Source organism: Heterodontus francisci, chromosome 22 (genome assembly GCF_036365525.1).
Source record: "Heterodontus francisci isolate sHetFra1 chromosome 22, sHetFra1.hap1, whole genome shotgun sequence".
NCBI classification, from domain to species: Eukaryota; Metazoa; Chordata; class Chondrichthyes; order Heterodontiformes; family Heterodontidae; genus Heterodontus; species Heterodontus francisci.
Genome location: NC_090392.1, coordinates 74,976,154 through 75,000,643, shown reverse-complemented (window position 1 = coordinate 75,000,643; position 24,490 = coordinate 74,976,154). Strand labels below are relative to the sequence as shown.

The 24,490-nt window shown below is 42.5% G+C and overlaps 1 protein-coding gene across 2 annotated transcripts in view; it reads left to right on the top strand.

Moving 5' to 3' along the window:
• The window catches only part of LOC137381450 (D(2) dopamine receptor B-like), a 73,303-nt gene that overhangs the window by 14,412 nt on the left and 34,401 nt on the right, over positions 1-24,490 (top strand). For both annotated transcript variants that reach the window (XM_068054060.1, XM_068054061.1), the window contains exon 2: positions 21,852-22,157. In XM_068054060.1, coding sequence (XP_067910161.1) covers positions 21,852-22,157 — 306 coding nt within the window. The remainder of the gene's footprint in view (positions 1-21,851; positions 22,158-24,490) is intronic.

Below are 24,490 nucleotides of genomic sequence, written 5' to 3'. Positions count from 1 at the left end.
TTTTTTTTTTGTCATGTTACAACCCAATCTCTGTAACTGTGCTATTATTGAGGCTCTAAACTGATCCAACTGCACCTAAACCACTAAACACAAAGAGATTAACAGCACAGATCCTTACCTATGCTGAACACAGAGAGATTTACAATAAAGACTCCATCCATATTGAACACAGATTTATAGTTTAGACATCACCGATACTAAGTGCAGAGATTAATAGAACAGAGCTATCCTGAACACAGAGAACTTGATAGTACAGACCCCCGACCTGTATTGAACACATCCAATGCCATCACAGTCCAATGGGTTATTGGTCCGGAAATCCATAGTGAAAGAGAAACTGATGTTCTAGAACAGATGCTGACCACTTCCATCTCAGTGTTATTCATTTTGGCCACACTTTATTTTCTCTCTGAATCACACACTCTGTGGAATTGGTAGATTCTGTCATGCAAACACTAATGTCTGAAACAAAACGTTCTGCAAATTGAAAGTCATAGTTCACAGGTTTTAATCTAAACCGTTTGCTATGTGAAAATAGCTACGATGCTGATGTTGGTTTTGCAAGTACTGGTTGTATTTATTTTACGTTTATGCTTTACAATTTTTTCCAATGATTTCTATTGGTAATCATGTTTTAACCTGTTCTCCCCATTTTATTTCATAGTGGGGTCTACATATACTGAGTCGCTTAAATTCAAAGGATGGCTCCGCTTTGAGGGTCTGGACAGACGGATTTGTGTTTGATTTTACAAAGTCTTTGTGCGCATTATTATTGCCTTGGAAAATAAGCCAGAAACTAATGAATTCTGATGTCAATACATACAATAAGATGGAATTCTGCCTGAATCTATTTACCTACACAACAGAACTGTAACCAGACTCCAAGACCCGGATCCAGAAATGACTCAAAGTAAAGACATATTACTGCAGCCATTCCTCAGGCCAGCCAGCCAAGAACTGATTTGTTTTTGCTCTGATTCAATCAAATCCCGATATGCCAATTCTTACTTTTTGTCCTTGTTGAGGACTGGGGGCAATCGTGAACCAAGTTTACACCATGATATTATGATCTGCACGAACAAGGTCTGCAGTAAGCTGTTTGCAGTTGGTGACGTTGCGAAGTACGTTCTGGAAAACCTGTCTTTGTGAACAAATTCTGAAGGAACCAAGGCCTTCCTTGAAGAATCTGAGTCTCCTAAGGAATGAGCTGTCAAAGCTGCATGTACCATGATGTTAATTTAGAAGAGCTGATGACTTACAGATAGAAGACAGCCACAATGGAAGATTTTCATATCTTCAATTTCTGTTTTATCAAATGTTTCTGCAGAAAGCAGATGAACAATGTGGTCAAGCTTTGCAATAGCAAATGACAAAAAGGCTAACCTTCATGCAGAAGTTTTAGTCTATACTAAGTGAAAGGCTAACATAATCATGAAGAAACAATCTCAATGATGTGTAAAATCATTGGTCTCAAGTGACCACAGCTGGAAGACAAATCAAAAAGAAATATTACTGATGCAATCAAGAGTAGAACATTGAACTCTAACAAATTACATAAAATATGTAAAAACAGGCCATTTGTCCCGACCAGCCTATGTTGGTGTTTATGCTCCACTCGAGCATCCGCCCATCCTTCCTCATCTCATCCTATCAGCATACCCTCTATTCCTTGCTTCCTCATTTGTTTACCTAGCTTTCCTTTTAAATGCATCTATACTGTTCACCACAATCACTCCCTGTGGTAGCAAGTCCCACATTCTCACCACTCTCTGGATAAAGAGGTTTCTTTTGAATTCACTTTTTGATTTCTTAATGGCTTCTAGTTTTGTTCTTCCCCACAAGTGAAAACATGCTCTCTCTGGGTTCAGTCCATCAAAACCGTTCATAATTTTAAAGACCCCTATTAGGTCAGCTTTTTCCAAGAGAAAAGATCCCCAGCCTGTTCATCCTTTCCTGATAGATATAACCTTGCAGTTTTGGTATCATCCTTGTAAATTTTTTTGAACCCTCTCCAGTTGCCTCTATATCCATTTTGTATTATGGTAAGCAAATTGCACACTGTGCTCCAAGTGTGGTGTAACCACTGTTTGATACAAGTTTAGCATAACTTCTCTACTTTCAGTTCTATCCCTCTAGAAATAAACCCAAGTGCTTGGTTTACTTTCGTTATGAACTTATTGGCCTGCGTCGCAGCTTCTGGTGATTGGTCTATTTGTCCTCCCAGATCCCTTTGCTCTTCTACCCCATTTAGATTCTTATTTTCTAAATAATACGTGACCTCTTTATTTTTCCTACCAAAATGTAATGCTTACCTATGTTGAAATTCACTTGTCAATTATATGCCATTCTTCAAGTTTATTGATGTTTTCTTGTAATTTGTTGGGAATTCTTCTCAGTGTCGCTTACCCCTCCCAATTTGGTGTTGACCGCATATTTTGAATTTCTGTTTTGCATTTCCAAAATATAAATCGTTAATATAAATTGTGAACAACAGTGGTCCCAGCACTGATCCTTTTGCCACTCTGAATAGCTACTCTTTACTCCTACTCTTTGCATTCTGTCTTGAAGCCAGCTAGTGATCCATTCTGCTACTTGTCCCCTGACTCCATGTGCTTATTCATTAGTCTATTATGTGGTACCTTATCACAGGCCTTCTGGAAATTTAGATATATTACATCTACTACATTACCTTGTCTACTCTGTTACTTCCTCAAAGAATTCAATGAGGTTGGTCAGACAAGACTTACTCTTTTGAAATCCATGTTGAGTATTCATTATTTTATTTTTGGTTTCTAAATATTTTTCTATTTCGTCCTTTAGTAGCGATTCTATTATTTTCCTACTACTGATGCTATGTTGGCTGCTCTATTGTTCACTGGACATGTTCTATTTCCCTTCTTTTCCTTTCTTAAATATAAATATGTTAGCTACCTACCAGTAATCTGGCACGAGATGTTTTTCTAATGAATTATTAAATATGTGTAATAGAACCTCTGCTATCTCTTCCATAGATTCTTTTAGAATGTGTAGATGCAATCCTCTGGACCAGGTGTTTTATCCTCTTTGAGATTAATTATTTTATTTAATATTTCTCCTCTTTTTATTTTAAATGCAATTATATCATTTATAATGCCATCTTCTGATGTCATTCACAGCATGTGGGCATTACTGGCAAGGCCAGCATTTATTTCCCATCCCTAACTGCCTCTGGGAAGGTAGTAGTGAGCTTCCTTCTTGAACTCCTGCAGTCTGTGTGGTGAAAGTACTCCCACAGTGCTGTGAGGGAGGAAGTTCCAGGATTTTGACCCAGCAACAATGAAGGAATAGCAATATATGTCTAAGTCAGGATGATGTGTGACTTGGAAGGGAACTTGGAGGTGGTGGTGTTCCCATGCACCTGATGCCCTTGTGTTCTAGATAATAGAAGTCGCGGGTTTGGGGCATGCTATCGAAGAAGTCTTGACAAGTTGCTGTACTGTATCTTGTACATGTAACACACTGCAGCCACAGTGCACCTGTGGTGGAGAGAATAAATATTTAAGGTGGTGGATAGAGTGCCAATCAAGTGGGCTTTATCCTGGATGGTGTTGGGCCTCTTGAGTGTTGTTGGAGCTGTACTCATCCAGGCAAGTAGAGAGTATTCTATCACACTCCTGACTTGTGCCTTGTAGATAGTGGACAGGCTTTGGAGAGTCAGGAGGTGAGTTACTCGCCGCAGGATTCTGAGCCTCTGACCTGCTCTTGTAGCCACAGTGTTTATGTGGCTGGTCTAGTGAAGTTTCTGGTCAATGGTGAACCCCAGGATATTGATAGTGGGGCATTCAATAGTTGTAATGCCGTGAATGTCACTAGGAGGTGGTTAGACTTCTCTTATTGGAGATGGTCATTGCCTGGCACTTGTCTGATGCGAATGTTACTTGCCACTTATCAGCCCAAGCCTGAATGTTATCCAGGTCTTGTTACATGTGGGCATGGGCTGCCTCCTTATCTGAGGAGTTGTGAATGGAATTGAACACTGTGCAATTCTGAGCAAATGTCCCCGCTTATGATAGAGGGAGGTCATTGATGAAGTAGCTGAAGATGGTTGGGCCTAGGACACTACTCTGAGGAACTCCTGCAGCCAAGTCCTGGAGCTGAGATGATTGGCCTCCAACAACCACAACCATCTTTCTTTGTGCTAGGTATGATTCCCATTGAAATCAATTTTGTTAGGGCTCCTTGATATCACACTCGTTCAAATGCTGCCTTGATGTCAAGTGCATTCGCTGTCATCTCACCTCTTGAATTCAGCTCTTTTGTCCATGTCTGGACCAAGGCAGTAATAATGTCTGGAGCAAAGTGGTTCTGACAGAATCCAGACTGAGCATAGGTTAGCAGGTTATTAATGAGGAAGTGCTGCTTGATAGCACTGTCAACGACACCTTCCATCACTTTGCTGATGATTGAGAGTAGACTGTTGGGGTGATAATTGGCCAGATTGGATTGGTCCTGCTTTTTATAGACAGAACATATGTGGACAATTTTTGTTTCTTCGGGTATGTGCCAGTGTTGTAGCTGTACTGGAGTAGCTTGGATCGAGGCATGGCTAGTTCTGGAGCACACGTTTTCAGTACTACAGCCGGAATGTTGTCAAGGGCCATAGCCTTTGCTCTGTTCAATGTGTTTAGCCTTTTTTTGATAAAATTTAAATCCCTCATGATTATTATTCTAAGTTTGTTACTTATTTCCCTAATTTGTCTGCATATTTCTTCCTCCACCTCCATTCCACTATTACGTGGTCTGTAGACTACCCTTCTTAGTGTGATTGATCCTTTTTATCTCTTGTCTCTACCCATATGGATTCTGTTTCTGTCTTACTGATGGCTGTGTTACTTTTTTCTACTGCCATTATGTTATCCCTATCCACCACCCCTTTTTCCTTCTCTTTCTTTTCTAAGTATACTATACCTTGCAATGTTGAATTCACAGTCTTGATTCTTCTGTAAGTCTGGGCAGAACTTTAAGTCCCAGCCGGGGCCGGGAATGGAGGCGGGTGGCACTAAAAATAGTGCCGTTTCCCTGGCTCCATCCACCCCCAAGGCCATTTCCCCGGAGGTGGGATGGGGGGGGAAGGGGTCGTGGTAGCAGGGCTACCTGCCTGCAACTGGCGGGTAGCTAATTGAAGCATTTAAAGGTCTATTGAGGCCTATTGAAGGAGGCCGACTGGGGTTTTCCAGGTGGCAGACTGGGCGGGGGGATGGGACAGCACTCTAGGCAGACCTGGCGCCCGCCCACCACCCCCCCCCCCCCCCCAATGCCTGCCTGATTTCAGCAACAGCTGCAAGCTCCCCCCCCCCACCACCCCCAACAGTGGCTGCCTGACTGCAAAGACCATTTTTATACCTTAGCTTTGAAAAGGTTGGAGCGAGGCCACCTCCATTTTTGGGTGCACCCTCTCTCACTTGCCTGCACTGGCATCCTGCTGCTGCTTTCAAGCTGGAAGGCCTCCTACTAGCCCTCCAGCTTCAAGAGCCCACCCACCATCCTTAATTGGACAGCAAGCCCACTCTCTGGCCACTGATTTTCCAATTTGGGGAAAATTACAAGTGATTGACTGTTTCCCACACAGTGCAGGCTTCTAACCCCCATTTGAGCTTGAAAGTGGATTTCAGAAGCACACAGGAAAATCCTGCCCCATGTTTCAGTAATCCCGACTATATATGATTCCTCCTGACATATTATTGCCTCCAGTTCCCCTGTTTTATTACAGACACCATGTGCATTGCTGCACAGACCCTAACTCATTTTTAATAGTATTTCCTTTCACTTTATTTTGAACAATCTTTTTAACTCCTGTTATATAACTGTAAAAATGACGCAAATAGTGGCACCCAAACTGCACTTTGGTTCAACCCATTTCCCATTCCTTGCCTGCCAGCTTGACCTGCTTCTGAAACTTTGCTCCTGCTTGATGTGCAGCTCATATCTCCAACTCCAACTTCCTCATCACAATCTCCACTGGATGCTCTGTACCTTTCCTTCCATTGTCTGCTTGGCTTCTCTTATTCTTGCAATGTTAGGGAGCAATATGGGAAATGTGCCTGCCTTGACAAATTAAACTGAAGTATGTCTCAAACCTCCCCGAACCTCTGCACCTCTCTATATTCTCTCCTCCTTTAAGATGCTTCTGAAAACCTACCTCTTTGACCAAGCATTTGATCACCTGTCCCAACATCTCCTTCTTTGGTTCATGTCAGTTTTGGTCTGGTTACTCTCCTGTGTTGCTGTGTCAGTAAGTCACTGAAAGCTAACATGCAAGTGCAGCAAGCAATTAAGAAGGCTAATGGTACGTTAGCCTTTATCGCAAAAGGATTTGAGTATAGAAGTAGCGAAGTCTTGCTTCAATTGTATAGAACCTTGGTTAGATCGCCCCTGGCGTACTGTGTGCAGTTTTGGCCACCTTACCTGAGGAAGGATATTATTGCCATAGAGGGAGTGCAACGAAGGTTCACCAAACTTGTTCCCAGGATGGCAGGACTGTCCTGTGAAAAGAGATTGGGGAAACTGGGCCTGTAATCTCTAGAGTTTCGAAGAATGAGAGGTGATCTCATTGAAACTTACAATACTTAAAGAGTTGGACAGGGTAGCTGCAGGTAAGATATTTCCCCTGGTTGGGGAGTCTAGAACCAAGGCGCACAATTTCAAAATAAGGAAGAAGCCACTTAGGAGGGTTTCTTTACTCAGAGCATTGTGAATCTTTGGAATCCTCTACCCCAGAGGGCTGTGGAAGCTCAGTCATCGATTATGTTTAAAGCAGAGATTGACAGATTTCTAAATAGCAATGACATAAAGGGATATGGGGATAGAGTGGGAAAAAGGCATTGAACTGGATGATCTGCCATGATTGCATTGAATGGCAGGGCAGGCTCGATGGGCTGAACGGCCTACTCTGCTCCTATGTTCCTATGTTAAAGATGCTATATAAGTGCAAATTGTTGTTGTTTTCATAGGAATACTGCGATAGAGTCATCAACACAATTCGATTCTTACAATCTTCATTCTTTAACTTTCTAAGCTTGGCATCACAATGATAATGCTTCCTTATTTCTGCAATCTTCTTTCCTACCACTTTTGGCCTTTCACTGTGGACCTTACATAACCTTACGCTGAGGTTTCCCAATTTTAAGAAAAAGATCAGCACAGCAAGCTTCGTGTCTTATTTGGATGGTAGACAACACATCTGACATTGGCAGTTCTTTCATTATGCATAGCAACCTCTTGAAAGATGATCAAAGCAATCAGGGAAAAACAATGTGAGCGCTGAAATGTAATAATGTATGATGATTAGACAGCTAAATGAGTTTGTAAATTTGATTAATGAGGTTGTTGCATGCCTGTTTAATAAATGTTCAAACTAATCACAGCTCCATGTAACTGAGTCATGTCTTTGTTTTGTTGCTTGGTACCTGTTCTATTGATAGCATGTGGTTCATAGCATAAGTTTTGTTGATCATAAAATACATTGGGAGGAGATAGACATATTACATATGTTTTTCTATGCATCCTCTCCACCCCAATTTCTCCTTCCAATTTCCATTGGCCTTGGAGGAGTAAAGATGAGATGCAACACATTTTATTCTGTATTCAGTGCTCAGCATTTCTCTGAATTAAGAGGTAATGTGGAACTGCCTGACAGTAACCTTCAAATATACTTCATTTAACTTTAATCTGAGAAGAGCACCACCGACTCAACTAGATATCAGTATGACACTTACAGATGTTATTTTAGGCTCTGCAAACGGAAAAGGGTATCATTTTGGGATGCTCTGAGTAAGATTGGCCAATTATGTACAATTGTAGTTGGTCTCGTTACCACTTGAAATAAGATTGAGATCTTTTAAACTCTTTGCAATCAGGTAGATGGAAGGAGGGAGGGAGAGGATTGCAAGGGCAATTGCTAATGCTGTCCTCACACATCCAATTCCAAAAAATAGGTTTATTTCATGTGCAATGCTTGATCACATCAATCCAACCTTTACTGTGTTTGCTGAGGCCCTTCATCTTATCTGGCGACCTGTTTTTACTTGTGAAAAAAGTGAATTGGGCAAATAGGCTCCACAAGACCGCTCAGTTAGTGGTGGTGCATTTTCCATCAATTGACCATTTGCTTTCTCCATTTATACATCCAATTAATGTCCCAGTGATCCCGTGCAGATGTAAAACGGGAAACCAGGAAGGTTGAGGCTGTTTGCAATAAAACCTCTCCAAACTATGTTTCCCATTTTTGTTCACAAATGTTTATGCAAAAATAGTGGGAAGGAAAAATCATTTCCTGTGCTAGAATTTGGAACTTGAAAGTAGAACACTTGTGTGCACTAAAACTCCAAGCAAAGAGTGTTGAAGTTAGGGTGGGTGGAATAGGCATTGGAATCTAATATATAAATTTTACAGTAAAGGCATTTATGGAAATTTCAAAGACTGGAGAGTCAGTGATGAAATTTCTAAAACTGTCAAATGAAATTATCTTTGATATGTGTGTTAGTGTGTGGCAGAGACAGTTCACAGCAGTAATTTCTTTCCAGAGCTCATAGCAAAATACACAATTGCTTGTGCGTCTCGTAGTGTCATTATTCTGATTTAAGAAGACTGTTGTATCTGTTCAGGTAGATCACAGTGGCATTGTATCCTGCTACAATTAATACTTCTCTCACAGCACTTAGGAGAGTGTGCAGTTATTCTGTTTGTTTCCACAGTACCTATCCTTCATGCTGTACAGAGAGGGAGCAGTCCTTTGATTCCTTTTTGTTAGGTATTGAATGTCAAGAGGTAATTTGTAGGAAGGATCACAGTTGTTCCTAGGCCTCTCCTTATCCAATGTCAATGCAAGCAGGCTTTGTATTAAGAGCTACTGGATAGAAATCAGGAGTGAGAATCCTCACTTAGCAACAATGATAACCAATATCACTGTTTCCATTACCATCACAGCTGAGATGAGTGAAAACATGAGCCATTTAAAAATGTTGTCCTCCCATTCTCACCAAACTGCTCCAAAGGGAAACATGGCACCCCAGCAGTTTAAAGCTGTTCACTAAGGATGCGAGAGGTTCAGTTCTCTCTTCAATTGTCCCCTCTCTGTGGAAAAATGCCTGGCCTTTAGTTAGCAACTTTCCATAAGAGCCAAACTGATATCATAGACTCAATATATGGAGGATTATAGGTGTGAAGAATTACAGAGGAATAAACGGGTCGGTTTCAGGTTGGCAGGTTTTTTTTAATTCTTTCATGAGATGTAGGTGTTGCTGGCAAGGCCATCCTTTGTTGCCCATCCCTAGTTGCCTTTCACAACTGAGTGGCTTGTTAGGCCATTTCAGAGGGCAGTTGAGAGTCAACCACATTACTGTGCGTCCGGAGTCACATGTAGGCCAGACCAGGTAAGGATGACAGATCTCCTTCCCTAGGGAACATTAGTGAACCAGATGGGTTTTTATGACAATCGACAATGGTTTTATGAGATTACTGAGATTAGCTTTCAAATCCCGATTTATTAATTGAATTTCAATTCCACCAGATGCCATGGTGGGAATTGAATCCATGTCCCCAGAATTAGCCTGGGCTTCTGGATTGCTAGTCCAGTGACATCACCACTATGCTGCTGCCTCCCGTCAGGATGTAACTTGTGGAATCCCTCAAGGATCAGTGCTTGGGCCTCAGTGATATACAATGTCAATGATTTAGGTGAAGCACCAAGTGTAATACATCCAAGTTTGCTGATGACACAAAGCTATGGTGAAAAGTAAACTGTGATGAAGACAGCAAGAGGCTGCAAAGGTATCTAGACTTGTTAAATGATTGGGCAAGAAAGTGGTAGATGGAGTATAATGTGTGGAAATGTGAAATTATCCACTTTGGTAGGGAGAACGGAAAAGCTGAACATTTTTTAAAAGGCAAGAGACTAGTAAATGATGGTAGAAAAGCTATGGCACAGAAAGAGGCCATTCAGCCCTTTGTGTCTGCGCCGGCTGAAAAAACTAGCCACCCAAACTAATCCCACCTTCCAGCACCTGGTTCGTAGCCTTGCAGGTTACAGCACTTCAGGTGCAGGTCCAGGTACCTTTTAAATGAGTTTAGGCATTCTGCCTAAAAAACATAGAAAAGTTTACAGCACAGAAAGAGGCCATTATATTCAGATGGATTCAGGGGATCTCATATGCGAATCATAGAAAGTTAACATAAAGGTACAACAAGCAGTTAAGAAGGCAAATGGTATGCTAGTCTTTATGGCAAGGGGGTTAGATTACAAGAGTAAGGTAGCCTTGCTGCAGCTATATAGGGATTTGGTGAGACCACGCCTGGACTACTTAATACAGTTTTGGCCTCCTTCGAAGGAAGGATTTACTCGCCTTCGAAGGGTTGCAAAAAAGGTTCACTAGATTGATTCTTGGAATGAGAGAGCTATGAGGAGAGATTGAGCAGAATGGGCCTATATTCTTTGGAGTTTAAAGAATGAGAGGTGATTGAGGGCGGCACAGTGGCGCAGTGGTTAGCACCGCAGCCTCACAGCTCCAGGGACCCGGGTTCGATTCCGGGTACTGCCTGTGTGGAGTTTGCAAGTTCTCCCTGTGTCTGCGTGGGTTTTCTCCGGGTGCTCCGGTTTCCTCCCACAAGCCAAAAGACTTGCAGGTTGATAGGTAAATTGGCCATTATATAAATTGTCACCAGTATAGGTAGGTGGTAGGGAAATATAGGGACAGGTGTGGATGTTTGTTGGGAATATGGGATTAGTGTAGGATTAGTATGGATGGGTGGTTGATGTTCGGCACAGACTTGGTGGGCCGAAGGGCCTGTTTCAGTGCTGTATCTCTAATCTAATCTAATCTAATCTCTTTGAAACATATAAAATTCTGACAGGGCTTGACAGGGTAGATGCTGAAAGACCACACAATCTAGAACTAGGGATCATAGCGTTATCTTCTAGAAAACCAGTTGGTGAAGGATAGTACCGGAGCCAATCTTTACTCATTCTTACATTTATTTACAGAGTTAAACATCACAAGCATACACCTCCTAATTCAAGCACCCCACAGTTTCAATAAGTGTCTCTTTATATGTGCTCAAGTGAAACCCCAGTGAATGCCCAGCACCTGCATACCAGCAGTGGTGATCAGCCCAAGAGCAGGTCTTTTGCACATTTGTCCATGCCTCACGATCCTGTGATTTCCTCTTCAGTTATTTCTAAGAGCCTCCCATTTTTTAACGATGAGAAATGAGCAATATGACTAGGGAAAAAGTGCATGAGGTGCTTTGTCATTGCCTTCCTCATGTGTTCTTTAAAGGAAACACAGGTCCTCTTCCCGAAGGATCCTCTGCCTTTAAGCAGCCGATGTCCCTCAAGATTCTGGCTCTTCCACCATCACCACCGACAATTTGCTGGTTCCGCCGTTGGCCAAGTTTTGTAACCCTGAGCATGGGAACTTTACCTGGCCCTGGGGCAACTCACAAAAGGGCAGGGACAACCACTGCGAGGTTTCAAATGACCCTGCTACACCCACATACAATTAAACCAATTACAGAATCACAGAATCAAAGATTTGTTACAATGAAGGAGGCCATTCGGCCTATCGTGACCGCATTGGCTCTCTGAAAGAGCAATTCCCTCAGCTCCATTCCCCTGCCTTCTCCCCATAACACTGCACATTCTTCCTTTTCAGGGAACTATGTAATTCCCTTTTGAACGCCTCGATTGAACTTGCGTGCACCACACTTTCAGGCAGTGCATTCCAGACCTTACCCACTCACTACATGAAAAAGTTTTTCCTCATGTCACTTTTGCTTCTCTTACCAAATACTTTAAATCTGTGCCCTCTCATTCTCAATCCTTTCACAAGTGGGAACAGTTTCTCTCGATCTACTCTGTCCAGACCCCTCATGATTTTGAATACTTCTATCAAATCACCTCTCAGCCTTCTCTTCTCCAAGGAAAACAGTCCTAACTTCTCCAATATAACTTCATAACTGAAATTCCTCATCCCTGAAAGATTCATCTCGTGAATCTTTTCTGTACTCTCTCCAATGCCCTCACATCTTTCCTCAAGTGCAACGCCCAGAATTGGATGCAATACTCCAGCTGAGGCCGAGCTGGTGTCTTGTACAAATTCAACATAACTTCCTTGCTCTTGTTCTCTATACCCCTACTAATAAAGCCCAGGATACTGTATGCTTTATTAACCACTCTCTCAACCTGTCCTGCCACCGTCAATAACTTATGCACCTATACACATAGGTCCCTCTGCTCCTGCACCCCCTTTAAAATTGTACCCTTTATTCTATATTGTCTCTCCATGTTCTTCCTACCAAAATGAATCACTTCACATTTCTCTGCATTGAACTTCATCTGCCACCTGTCTGCACATTCCACCAACTTGTCTATGTCCTTTTGAAGTTCTACACTATCCTCCTCACAGTTCACAGTGCTTCCAAGTTTCGTATCATCTGCAACCTTTGAAATTATGCCCTGCACACCAAGGTCTAGATCATTAATATACATCAGGAAAAGTAAGGGTCCCAACACTGATCCCTGGGGAACTCCACTACAAACCTTCCTCCAGCCCAAAAAACATCCATTAACCATTACTCTTTGTTTCCTGTCACTATATACATAGAATATATAATTTACAATCATCTTAGGAGAAAGAGGTGAAGAGAAATTTATTTACTTGTAGGATTGTGAATCTTTGGAATTCTCTAACACAGAGGCCTGGGATGCTCAGTTGTTGAATATATTCGAGAATGAGATCAATAGATTTTTGGGCACTAAGAGAATCCAGGGATATGTGATAGGGTCGGAAGGTGGAGTTGACGTAAAGGTTCAGCCATGATCTTATTGAAGCCTAAACATTGAGGAAATTTTAACCCATAAAAGAAGTGAATTAAAAATTCACAGCGTGTGGGAGAATCCCTAATTGCGGTTTCCCCACCACTCTCTGACCGACCTGCTCCCTGTGGGTCAGGTAAGTAAAAAAAACTTTTCTCCCCCCACTGCCCCCACCATTAACTCTGTTTCCCTCTCCACATATGCTGCCTGACCTGCTGTGTATTTCCAGAATTTTCTATTTTTTTTAAACATTTCTAACCTTTATAGGAGCAGCGCTACAGATATTAGTTATTGTTATATTTCAAATGCTGCACCTTTATAAATATGCCACAGCGGCCTATGCATTGTAAAAGATAGAGAATGTTTTTTGTGATGTGCCCGTCATACAACTACTTCCACCGCTAAATGTGCAAATTATTTTGAGCAATGAAGCAGTAAAAACAATTTCTTCACAAACTTGAAATTTCCCAAAGTTTCCTTACCAAAAATCAGATTGCGAGATCCTCACTCATCATATCTGTGACTCACTCCTTAAATCCCCCAACTCTCCATCTCCCTCTCCTCCTTTAAGACCATTCCTAAAATCAAGCTCTTTGACCAAACATTTTTGCTCACTCCTCCTAATATCGCCTTCTTAGGCTTGGTGTCCATTTTGGTCTGACTGTGCTCTGCAGGATGTTTATCTGTCTTGAAGCCGCTATATAAACAGAAAGTTGTTAGGGCTAATTTGCCTTGATAATTACTACAGCAAATGGATACACTGCACTAAGAATATAAGAAATAGGAACAGAAGTAAACCATATGGCCCCTCAAACCATTCAGTAAGGTCATGGCTGATCTTCTACCTTAATTCCATCTTCCTGCCCTATCCCTATATCCCTCGACTCCCTTACATAATGATCTCAGTATATTGCTCGTAGGAAGTACTGTAAAGTTAAGCTTTAGCATCAACTACTTTGTGTCTCAATCAGACTTTAATAATATTTGTGCCTCATGGTACTATGGTGGTGAAATACAGTTGACATTTCACAGCACAGAATCCATTCGCAAGTGCTATCAATCAATTTACACCTAAAGCAGCTTGACAGAATTTTACGATCGTGAAAGCTTATATTGCATTACCCTGGGAACTTATATTGAGGCTCATAAAAGTGGTGTCTCTGAGCTTTGAAAATAATTGTGGGTTGTCGTTTAACCTAACCTGTGTTTTGTTGGTCTTTTGCTCATTTCCAAGAGGTTTAGTGATGTTCAAACAAAAACTGCTTCTCTGAATTTACCCAGGTCATTTGCATTTTAATTTTTCTGCTGAGATTCTCCCGAGTTATGGTGCTAAAAATAAAAACTGAAAAACACCTGAAAAGGAAAAACACCCCAGCTCTTCAAGTCTGCAAGAAAGCATTGTCTTTAAAGTCATGAAGTGGATTTCAATCTGTGATTCTCTGAACTGTGAAATATTGGCTGTGAGGAAGGTATGAAGTAGAAGATATTTTTTCCACAACAAATGGAGAAAGACAAAGAAAACTCATCCAGACCATTGACCCTGTGTTCTTTCCATAAACCTTCTAGGATTAGGTTACAGAACAAGTGAGAATGGGGGAGTAGTTAATTCTGATGGGCTGAAAGTGATAAACCAAAGAATTGTCACTATAAAACCTGCATGCTGCTAATAAGGAAATGATTAGACTTACTGCATAAGTGCTCTGATACTCATCTCCCAGTACAGTGTGTTACTCGATGGGGAGTAAGCATTAGGAAATCAGGCACAGATGTCAGCATGCCAGAATGCGTCATTTCCAATTTTGCGGTCATTAAAATTAACAACTGGAAATTCAGTGAGCTGACCTGGGCACCCAATCAATCCTCTTTCCCATCAAGTGAGGCTTTGGACTGGTAGCAGAGTCATGAATAATTTGCCCTGCAATGCAATGGAAAATTGTACAAAATAGGAACTGAGACACAGATAGATATAGAAGGAAACATACATAGATACAGAAACAGCATAAATTCCCATTTAGCAACATCTTACCAACAGAAAGAATAACTTGCATTTATACAGCCTCTTTCATGAGCCTAGGACATCCCAAAGCACTTTATACCCAACTAAGTACCTTCAAAGTGATGTAGGGAAAAGCGGCAGCCAATTTGTGTACAAGACCCCCAAGCAGCAATGGCCAGATAATCCGTTTTAGTGATGTTTAGTGAGGGTTAAATGGGATAAATATTGGCCAGGACACCGGGGAGAGATCCTCTGCTCTTCTTCAAATAGTGCCATCCAGATTCTACATCCACCTGAAAGAGTTTAACATCTCATCGAAAAGGCAGCACCATCAAGAGTGCTTCACTCCCTCAGTACCTCACTGGGAGTGTCTGTCTAGATTATGTGCTAAAGTTTCTGGAGTGCAACTTGAACCCACAACCTCTGACTCAAAGGTTCTACCACTGAATGACAGATGTCACCAAAGTTATGTGGATAAAATCTCACTCTATATGTTTCTTTAAAAAATAATAGGGGTTGAGCTGAGGCTGAGAATTATGTTGGGTAGAAATACAGCATATGAGGGTAGCAGGGCCATTTGAGACCTCGAGATAGTGGTCCCTGCCCTTTTGCAAGTCGCCCCAGGCCCAGACAAGGGTCCCATGCTCAGGGTTACGAGCCACGTCCAACGACGGAAACGGCAAATTTTCAGTGGTGATGGTGGAAGAGCTAGAATCTTGAGGGACAGAGGATTCTTCAGGAAGAGGACTTTTTCTTTCTTTAAAGCACACATGAAGAACGCAACAGGAAACCGCCTCATGTGCATTTTCCCTAGTCATATTGCTCATTTCTCATGGACGTTAAAAAAATGGAAGGCTCATACGAACAATTGAAGAGGAAAGCACAGGACTGTGAGGCATGGAGAAATGAACAGATGACCTGCCCTTGGGCAGATCACCATTACACACAGCACTGCACAGGGCACAATGAAAAGAAATTGTCCCATTGTCCTAAATGCCCCCAATTCTCTTTGTTGCAAAGGAGGTTCTTATACAATAATCAGTGTTCATCAGCCGCTGCTTGTACTTTAAAACTACTTCATAGAGCAAAAGAGCAGACATCGTGAATAGAGCTTCTCATGTTGTGACCTCTTGACATTCTGCTCCAATAGCGTCACAAATTAATCTTTCCAAATGCCACTGAAGCGGAACTTCATGATCCCACATGAGGAAGAGCTTGACAGAAAAGTTCTGTTTCCATGTCCCTAACTAACAATTAATAACTAAAGTGGAACAACAAGGAATGATGACAAAACAGTGGTGAATGATTCAGCATCTTCTCCTCATGGCATTTAGAATTATGTGGCAGCACAATAGATGAAACCTCCTCTTAAGACATAATGCTTTGAAGAGTTAGTGTCTGGGTTGAGCTTGCTTCACTTTTAGTGAGTCAAAGCCACATCAGTTTTGAAACCTCAAAGGGCATTCTCTAAGTAACCAATGATTCATTCATAATATAATCTTCTACTTTAGATTTAGAATGGGACACATAGGTTACTGAAGCCTGCTTCACCTTTCCTTGCCTGTTGCTGTTAGCTGTTTACTCAAATTATTTTGCTTTAATGATCTTAATTTTCACGTCTGTAAATCACAGGTCACTGGATCCAGTGATGGACGGGTGCTTTCCCCCTTCAGGGTTTGGGTTGAGATGATAGAATAAAAGTCCCCTACTGGCTCATAAGCAAAGTATAGCACTGTGCCAAGCAGACCAGAAGGTCCCAGATTCAGTTCCAGGTCTGTAAAAAATTAACTGATTTTGGCCAGGGTGTGAGTTGGATATTGCAATTAGCTTCTGAGCTGGGTTAGAGGGAAGTCAGCCAAGGTTTGCACTTCCGAGGCTTCAGCTGGACAGTGAATGAAGAAAAAAGTGTGATCAAACAGCCAATATTTGCTATCAAGGTTCATGCATGAAGAATGGTTACCTGGGCAAGGGTATTCATGGGAGAAAAGCAGAGCACCTAGAAGAAAATATCAAAACTAAGCTACACCCTGTAAACAACGGGCCCTCCTAGTTATTAGTTGAACTGCTAGGCAAAAAGACCTCTCAATGCTAATAGGTGTCATTTTAGAGGGGAAAGTAAGCAACTGGTCCCTACTGGAATCCGAAACTGGTAGCGCATTTAGACTTCAATGACTTTCTTCGGGAGTCACAAAACATGTCTCCAATCATTGAATGTGCAGTGGCACAAATGGTGGTATGGAATCCATGAGCTGAACTTTCAAAGCTGGTCGGGAACCCGACTCCGGAATGATTTCCAGGTCCTGACAACGTGCCCAAGCATCGTAGATAGTGCGATCTGCAAATGGTAATGCCCTAACTGGGTGCTGAGCTCACCTCCTGCCCAAATAGTGGCGCCGAGCATCTGCAGGAGGTGGAAGCTCGAGTGGCAAAAGCAGGCAGCACCCATGATGGAACCTACCACTGCCTTGCCAATGACAGCAGCTGAATCCATGGCGGGGCAGTGAAATAAAGGGGTGAGGCAGCACCTCAAACCTGTTAGACAATTGGGAGGGCTGAAGCTCCTCCACTTCTGCCTCTCGATATCCCCTTACCTGCCTTACTGTCACATCCCGCTGTCCCTGACCACTGACCAAATCAGAGGACCCTATCCTATGGGATGTGACTGCCTTTTGGAACAAATGTCCAGGTAACTTTCCCCCCTCCCTGATGTATCACAATGTCTGTAGTTCGGCCTCCAGCTCAAGCTCAAATAGGCAAGGACAACAGATTTCTTTCCCTAAAGGACGTTAATGACCAGATGGATTTGTATGATAATCCGGTAGTTTCATGGTCACTGTGAATGATTTATTCCAGATTTATTTAATTAATTAAATTTAAATTCCCCATCTCTCATATTGGTATTTGAACTCATGTCTCCAGATCATTCGTCTGGGATTACTGGTCTCTGAATTACTGGTCCAGTAATATGACCACTATGTTACTGTACCCCTGAAACCTCTGTGGATGTGACTTTGATCCTGAGGTTTGGATAAGATTGGATTAATGTCTTATTACAAATTTATAGGTTTCATAGGAAGAGAAGAGTGAAGGAAAAATACTATGTATATTTACATATCTATATATGGCCCTGAATATCCTCCTGCACACACTCTCAGGGTATCACCCTCTTCCCACAGTTGGATCACCTACTGCAGTGATTTATCCAAAGAAAGCATTGGAAAAATAACCAACAGGCAATACTGTACAGTGCACACAAAGCTGAACTTAGAATTTGCATGATACGTGCAACATATGAAACCTCCGTATCTTTGTGTGTCAGCTGTGGCTCAGTTGGTTGTACTCTTGCCACTGAGTCAGGAAGTCCACTACAGGACTTGAGCCCAAAAATCTAGACTGGCACTCCAGTCAAGTACTGAGGGAATGCTACACTGCCAGAGGTGTTGTCTCTCAAAGGAGATCCTGCCTGCCCCCTCAGATGAATGCAAGAGATCCCATGGCACTGTTTTGAAGAAGACCAGTGGAGTTATCCCTGGTATTCTGGCCAATATCTATCCCTCAACCAACATCACAAAAAAAAAACCTGGTCATTATCACATTGCTGTAAATGGGAGCTTGCACAGCTGTTGCATTTCCTACATTACAACACTGACTGTACTTCATTGAACGTAGAGTGCTTTGGGATGTCGTAATTGTGAAAGGCACTATATAAACTGAAGTTTTTTTTCTTTTTGTACTAGAGAAGTTCATAATTGTGTAGGAAATGTACACCATTTATAATCAATATCAGCTCCTCTTTCACCAATATTTCTTCCTCTCAAATAAGAGTTTCATAAACAATATACCCATTTTTGCATACAGGAGTCAAACACATGCTACAAAGTAGTAACAAGCAGTTAACTGTCAACATTGTCCTCGTTGCATTCTGTACTTATACTCTTGCATTCAGTGATTGGTTGGGCCATTTGGTTTACACTTCAATTTAATGTGTATGTGACTGTTATTGTCAGTTGTGACTATGCCTGTGCTGGGACGAGGGAGCAGTACCCCAGGACATGCGCGATGCCAACATCATCACCCTCTATAAAAACAAAGGTGACCGCGGTGACTGCAACAACTACCGTGGAATCTCCCTGCTCAGCATAGTGGGGAAAGTCTTTGCTCGAGTCGCTCTGAACAGGCTCCAGAAGCTGGCCGAGCGCGTCTACCCTGAGGCACAGTGTGGCTTTCGTGCAGAGAGATCGACTATTGACATGCTGTTCTCCCTTCGTCAGATACAGGAGAAATGCCGTGAACAACAGATGCCCCTCGACATTGCTTTCATTGATCTCACCAAAGCCTTTGACCTCGTCAGCAGACGTGGTCTCTTCAGACTACTAGAAAAGATCGGATGTCCACCAAAGCTACTAAGTATCATCACCTCATTCCATGACAATATGAAAGGCACAATTCAACATGGTGGCTCCTCATCAGAGCCCTTTCCTATCCTGAGTGGTGTGAAACAGGGCTGTGTTCTCGCACCCACACTTTTTGGGATTTTCTTCTCCCTGCTGCTTTCACATGCGTTCAAATCCTCTGAAGAAGGAATTTTCCTCCACACAAGATCAGGGGGCAGGTTGTTCAACCTTGCCCGTCTAAGAGCGAAGTCCAAAGTACGGAAAGTCCTCATCAGAGAACTCCTCTTTGCTGACGATGCTGCTTTAACATCTCACACTGAAGAATGCCTGCAGAGTCTCATCGACAGGTTTGCGTCTGCCTGCAATGAATTTGGCCTAACCATCAGCCTCAAGAAAACGAACATCATGGGGCAGGATGTCAGAAATGCTCCATCCATCAATATTGGCGACCACGCTCTGGAAGTGGTTCAAGAGTTCACCTACCTAGGCTCAACTATCACCAGTAACCTGTCTCTAGATGCAGAAATCAACAAGCGCATGGGTAAGGCTTCCACTGCTATGTCCAGACTGGCCAAGAGAGTGTGGGAAAATGGCGCACTGACACGGAACACAAAAGTCCGAGTGTATCAGGCCTGTGTCCTCAGTACCTTGCTCTACGGCAGCGAGGCCTGGACAACGTATGCCAGCCAAGAGCGACGTCTCAATTCATTCCATCTTCGCTGCCTTCGGAGAATACTTGGCATCAGGTGGCAGGACTATATCTCCAACACAGAAGTCCTTGAAGCGGCCAACACCCCCAGCTTATACACACTACTGAGTCAGCGGCGCTTGAGATGGCTTGGCCATGTGAGCCGCATGGAAGATGGCAGGATCCCCAAAGACACATTGTACAGCGAGCTCGCCACTGGTATCAGACCCACCGGCCGTCCATGTCTCCGTTATAAAGACGTCTGCAAACGCGACATGAAATCGTGTGACATTGATCACAAGTCGTGGGAGTCAGTTGCCAGCATTCGCCAGAGCTGGCGGGCAGCCATAAAGACAGGGCTAAATGTGGCGAGTCGAAGAGACTTAGTAGTTGGCAGGAAAAAAGACAGAGGCGCAAGGGGAGAGCCAACTGTGCAACAGCCCCAACAAACAAATTTCTCTGCAGCACCTGTGGAAGAGCCTGTCACTCCAGAATTGGCCTTTATAGCCACTCCAGGCGCTGCTTCACAAACCACTGACCACCTCCAGGCGCGTATCCATTGTCTCTCGAGATAAGGAGGCCCAAAAGAAAGAAAGACGAGACCCTGCCAGCAGCACTCTCACCTCTGAGGCAGAAGATTGTGGGTTCAAGTCTCATGCCAGAGACTTGAACACAAAAATCAAAGCTGAAACACAACTGCAGCACTGAGAGTGCAGCACTATCAGAGGTGCCATCTTTCAGGTGAGATATTAAACTGAGGCCCTGCATGTACTCTCAGGTGGATATAAAAGATTCCATGGCGTTATTTGGAAGAGGAACATTTATCCCGCAACCAACATCACAAAAACAGATTATCTGGTCATCATCGTGTTGTTGGTTTGTGGGAGCTTGTTGCATGCAAATTGGCCGCCGCATTTCCTAACTACATCAGTAACTACACTTCAAGAGTACTTTGTTGGCTGTGAAGTGCTTTGGGACATCCTGTGGTCGCAAAAGGCACTATATAAATGCAAGTTTTTCTTATCTTTATTTCATTTGTGAACCATGTACCCATAAAGGTGAAACATGCCAGTGCTAGCAAATGGAAACAGTCTCCATTTTCAATTGCCAGCGTCTTTACACATTGTTCTCAGGTCAAATTCAGCAAAGACCTGAGCCAGAATAAAAGCTTTTTTTATCCTGATCCACCAGTGTCCTTTAATTCTTAACTTCAACCAAGCACTTCCTACTACACCTGTGTGACATGTGTGGCCTCTCTGAGGAAGATTGATTAATTGGTTTGTTTCTAATGAAGATTTGTTTCTAATGAAGACCTTGTTAATGAACTAATATGTCATGAGACTACTCTTCTCATTATTGTGACTATATTTAGCAATGTGGAAGAGCCTGTCACTCCAGAATTGGCCTTTATAGCCACTCCAGGCGCTGCTTCACAAACCACTGACCACCTCCAGGCGCGTATCCATTGTCTCTCGAGATAAGGAGGCCCAAAAGAAAAAGAAAGAATTTAGCAATGTGCTAGTGTCATTAAAAGAGACTATAGGACTGGTCAATAAAAATGTCTCTCAACTGTATAGACACAATGATGTGAGAGAGAAATCTGTACCCACTGCACATAAATACACAAATTGTTATTCACCACAGATGCCAACAACAGCTCCTTTGTAGTTTGATCATTACAATAGCATTGTTGGAAAAGAGAGAGAGAGAAAAAAATCAATTGTCTTCTTAAGAGAATGGGTCATTTTTCAGCTGGTGTGATTAAACATAATTACATCACATTTTGAAAATGCACCAATTCTTCTCTAAAAGTAAAATCACAATACTGGAGTTTTATGTTTCTGACTTTGCTTCACCTTCAGTTGATAACATTGCATTCCTGGTCCGCATTGCACTAAATTGACTCTCACATTTGCATTCCAGGCCACAGGGTGGATCTACTCATCATCCATGGATCCTTTTAGCATGATTGTGTTCAATGAGACCTATGAAGGAAACTGGACTGGATCGATCAATGGCACAGAGGCAGAGCAGAAGTACCATTACAACTATTATGCCATGCTCCTGACTCTTCTCATCTTTGTGGTTGTGTTTGGAAATGTGCTGGTTTGCATAGCTGTATCCAGAGAAAAGGCCCTACAGACCACCACCAACTATCTTATTGTCAGCTTAGCAGTGGCAGACCTTCTTGTGGCCACCTTGGTAATGCCATGGGTTGTTTATGTGGAGGTAAGGTTTTTTTTATATAGAGGTGTGAAAGTAGAATGTAAGATCTTTCAGTGAAGTCCCACCAAGTTGGCAGATCTCTTAAGTCGTGATGCCAGTGGGCAGAAATGTCCACCAGCAAAGCCTATCAGCAAACCTCAGGTCTGCGACCCATGATTTTCCATTCATCATTAATGGATGGGAAATCATGACTGCGGGCACTGTTTCACAAATTCCCTATTTGTCAATGGGTAAGATTCTTCACAAGCTGAGGAGATCAGCCCTAATGTTTTGGATTTCCAGTGTTCAAGTGATTAAAAACTAAGACACTGGGTAGGCTTTGCTGTAGAACTACACAATAAATTCAGCGACGGTATGATCCTGACCTGGAGTCTTGCTTCACGAAATGTTAAGGGGCCTATGTATTCCTGTCTAGAGAGGTTCTACATTGACAGTACTGCATCACTGAATTTACTCTTATGAGTCAGGTTCACCATTTTTCCCATAGATCCAGAAGAAGCCATGGAAAATCAGGCCATGAGCACAGAGCACACTTACTAGAGGACAAGAAAGAGTTGAGAAACATTCTTAGAAGTTAAGTGGAGAAAAGTCAGAATAATGCTGAGAAACAAATTATTTCTCCATTGAGATATTTTCCATTTAAATCTTTTTACTTAGTGGTGTTATCAGGGATGTCTACCATATTGTAGTAAGCTTTCTTTCAGAACCTTTATTGACACTAGTCAGTCCTCATGCATCCCTGATCACTAGAACTCCTACAGTCTCTAAATTAACCACCAGAATCCATATTGCAATTCTATAGTATCTGCATCCTTTGCTTGAAGCCTGCCAAGTGTGTCGCACTTTCGATATATTAACCTGATTTGAGTTTCTTTTTCTGTATTTCAAAATACCTGAAGCAAAATCTGCAATACTGGCCACTTATCTAAGGGATGTTGCTATGAGACTTATGCCTGTATTCCTTACATTAAATAGTGCTAGTTGATGTATGCTCACTTTATGCATTTTGGACACAAAAGCATTTGTAGGAGCCGATTGCCAATAAATAAAAGCTTCCAAAGGGATAGGGTTGTGCATGCATTTCATGGGGTCAACAACAGAAAACACCCAGTTTGAAAGTACCAGAAAAGGTGCCTTTCAGCCAAATAAAACTCTCCTTGGCTTCTTGAGACTGCAATAGATTTTTCAATTCTCCAAACGCCATAGGATTCCCGTTTATAGAAGCTTACAGCTCAGAAGGAGGCTGCCATTCGGCCCATGGTGCCTGTTCTAGCTCTTTTGAAAGAACTATATAATTAATTCCACTCCCCTGTTCTTTCCCCATAGCCCTGTAAACGTTTCCTTTTGAAGTATAGAGCCAATTCCCTTTTGAAAGTTACTTCTGAATTTACCTTCCCCGAATCTTTCAGGCAGTGCACTGCAGATCACAACTCAATGCGTAAAAGAAATTCTCATCTGCCACCTGGCAGTTTTTGCCAATTATCTTAAATCTGTGCCAGCTTTATGAAAACCATTTTCCGTCCCCTCCCATATAAATTCCCGGCGTCATGTTTGAATAATAAGTTTATAAAAACCTTTTCAAACGTGAATAAGCAACCTTAGAAGGATATGATGATAGAGTGGGATGAAGAGGGGTGGAAGGAGGCTCGTGTTGAGCAAACACCAGCACGGAGCAGTTGGGCCAAATGGCCTCTTTTTGTGCTACGTATTCTGATGGTAACACATTTTTAGGTACAACTGATTCTGGCCATTTAAGGGTACACCAGTCAAATAAAAGAGCTGGAAAGAGGTCTTTGATTCCTCAGGTATTTGCACTTAAATTGATATGGACAGCTGACAGCTGGAAAGAAAGAAAGACTTGCATTTATATAGCGCTCTTCGTGACCTCAGGACGTTCCAAATTGCTTAACTGCCAGTTAAGTACTTTTGAGATAAAAGCAAAATACTGCGGATGCTGGAAATCTGAAATAAAAACAAGAAATGCTGGAACCACTCAGCAGGTCTGGCAGCATCTGTGGAAACAGAAGCAGAGTTAACGTTTTGGGTCAGTGACCCTTCTTCGGAACTGACAAATATTAGAAAAGTCACAGGTTATAAGCAAGTGAGGTGGGGGTGGGGCAAGAGATAACAAAGGAGAAGGTGTAGATTGAACAAGGCCACATAGCTGACCGTTGCTCCATGACCTTTTGGGCGGCACAGTGGCGCAGTGGTTAGCACCGCAGCCTCACAGCTCCAGCGACCCGGGTTCAATTCTGGGTACTGCCTGTGTGGAGTTTGCAAGTTCTCCCTGTGTCTGCATGGGTTTCCTCCGGGTGCTCCGGTTTCCTCCCACATGC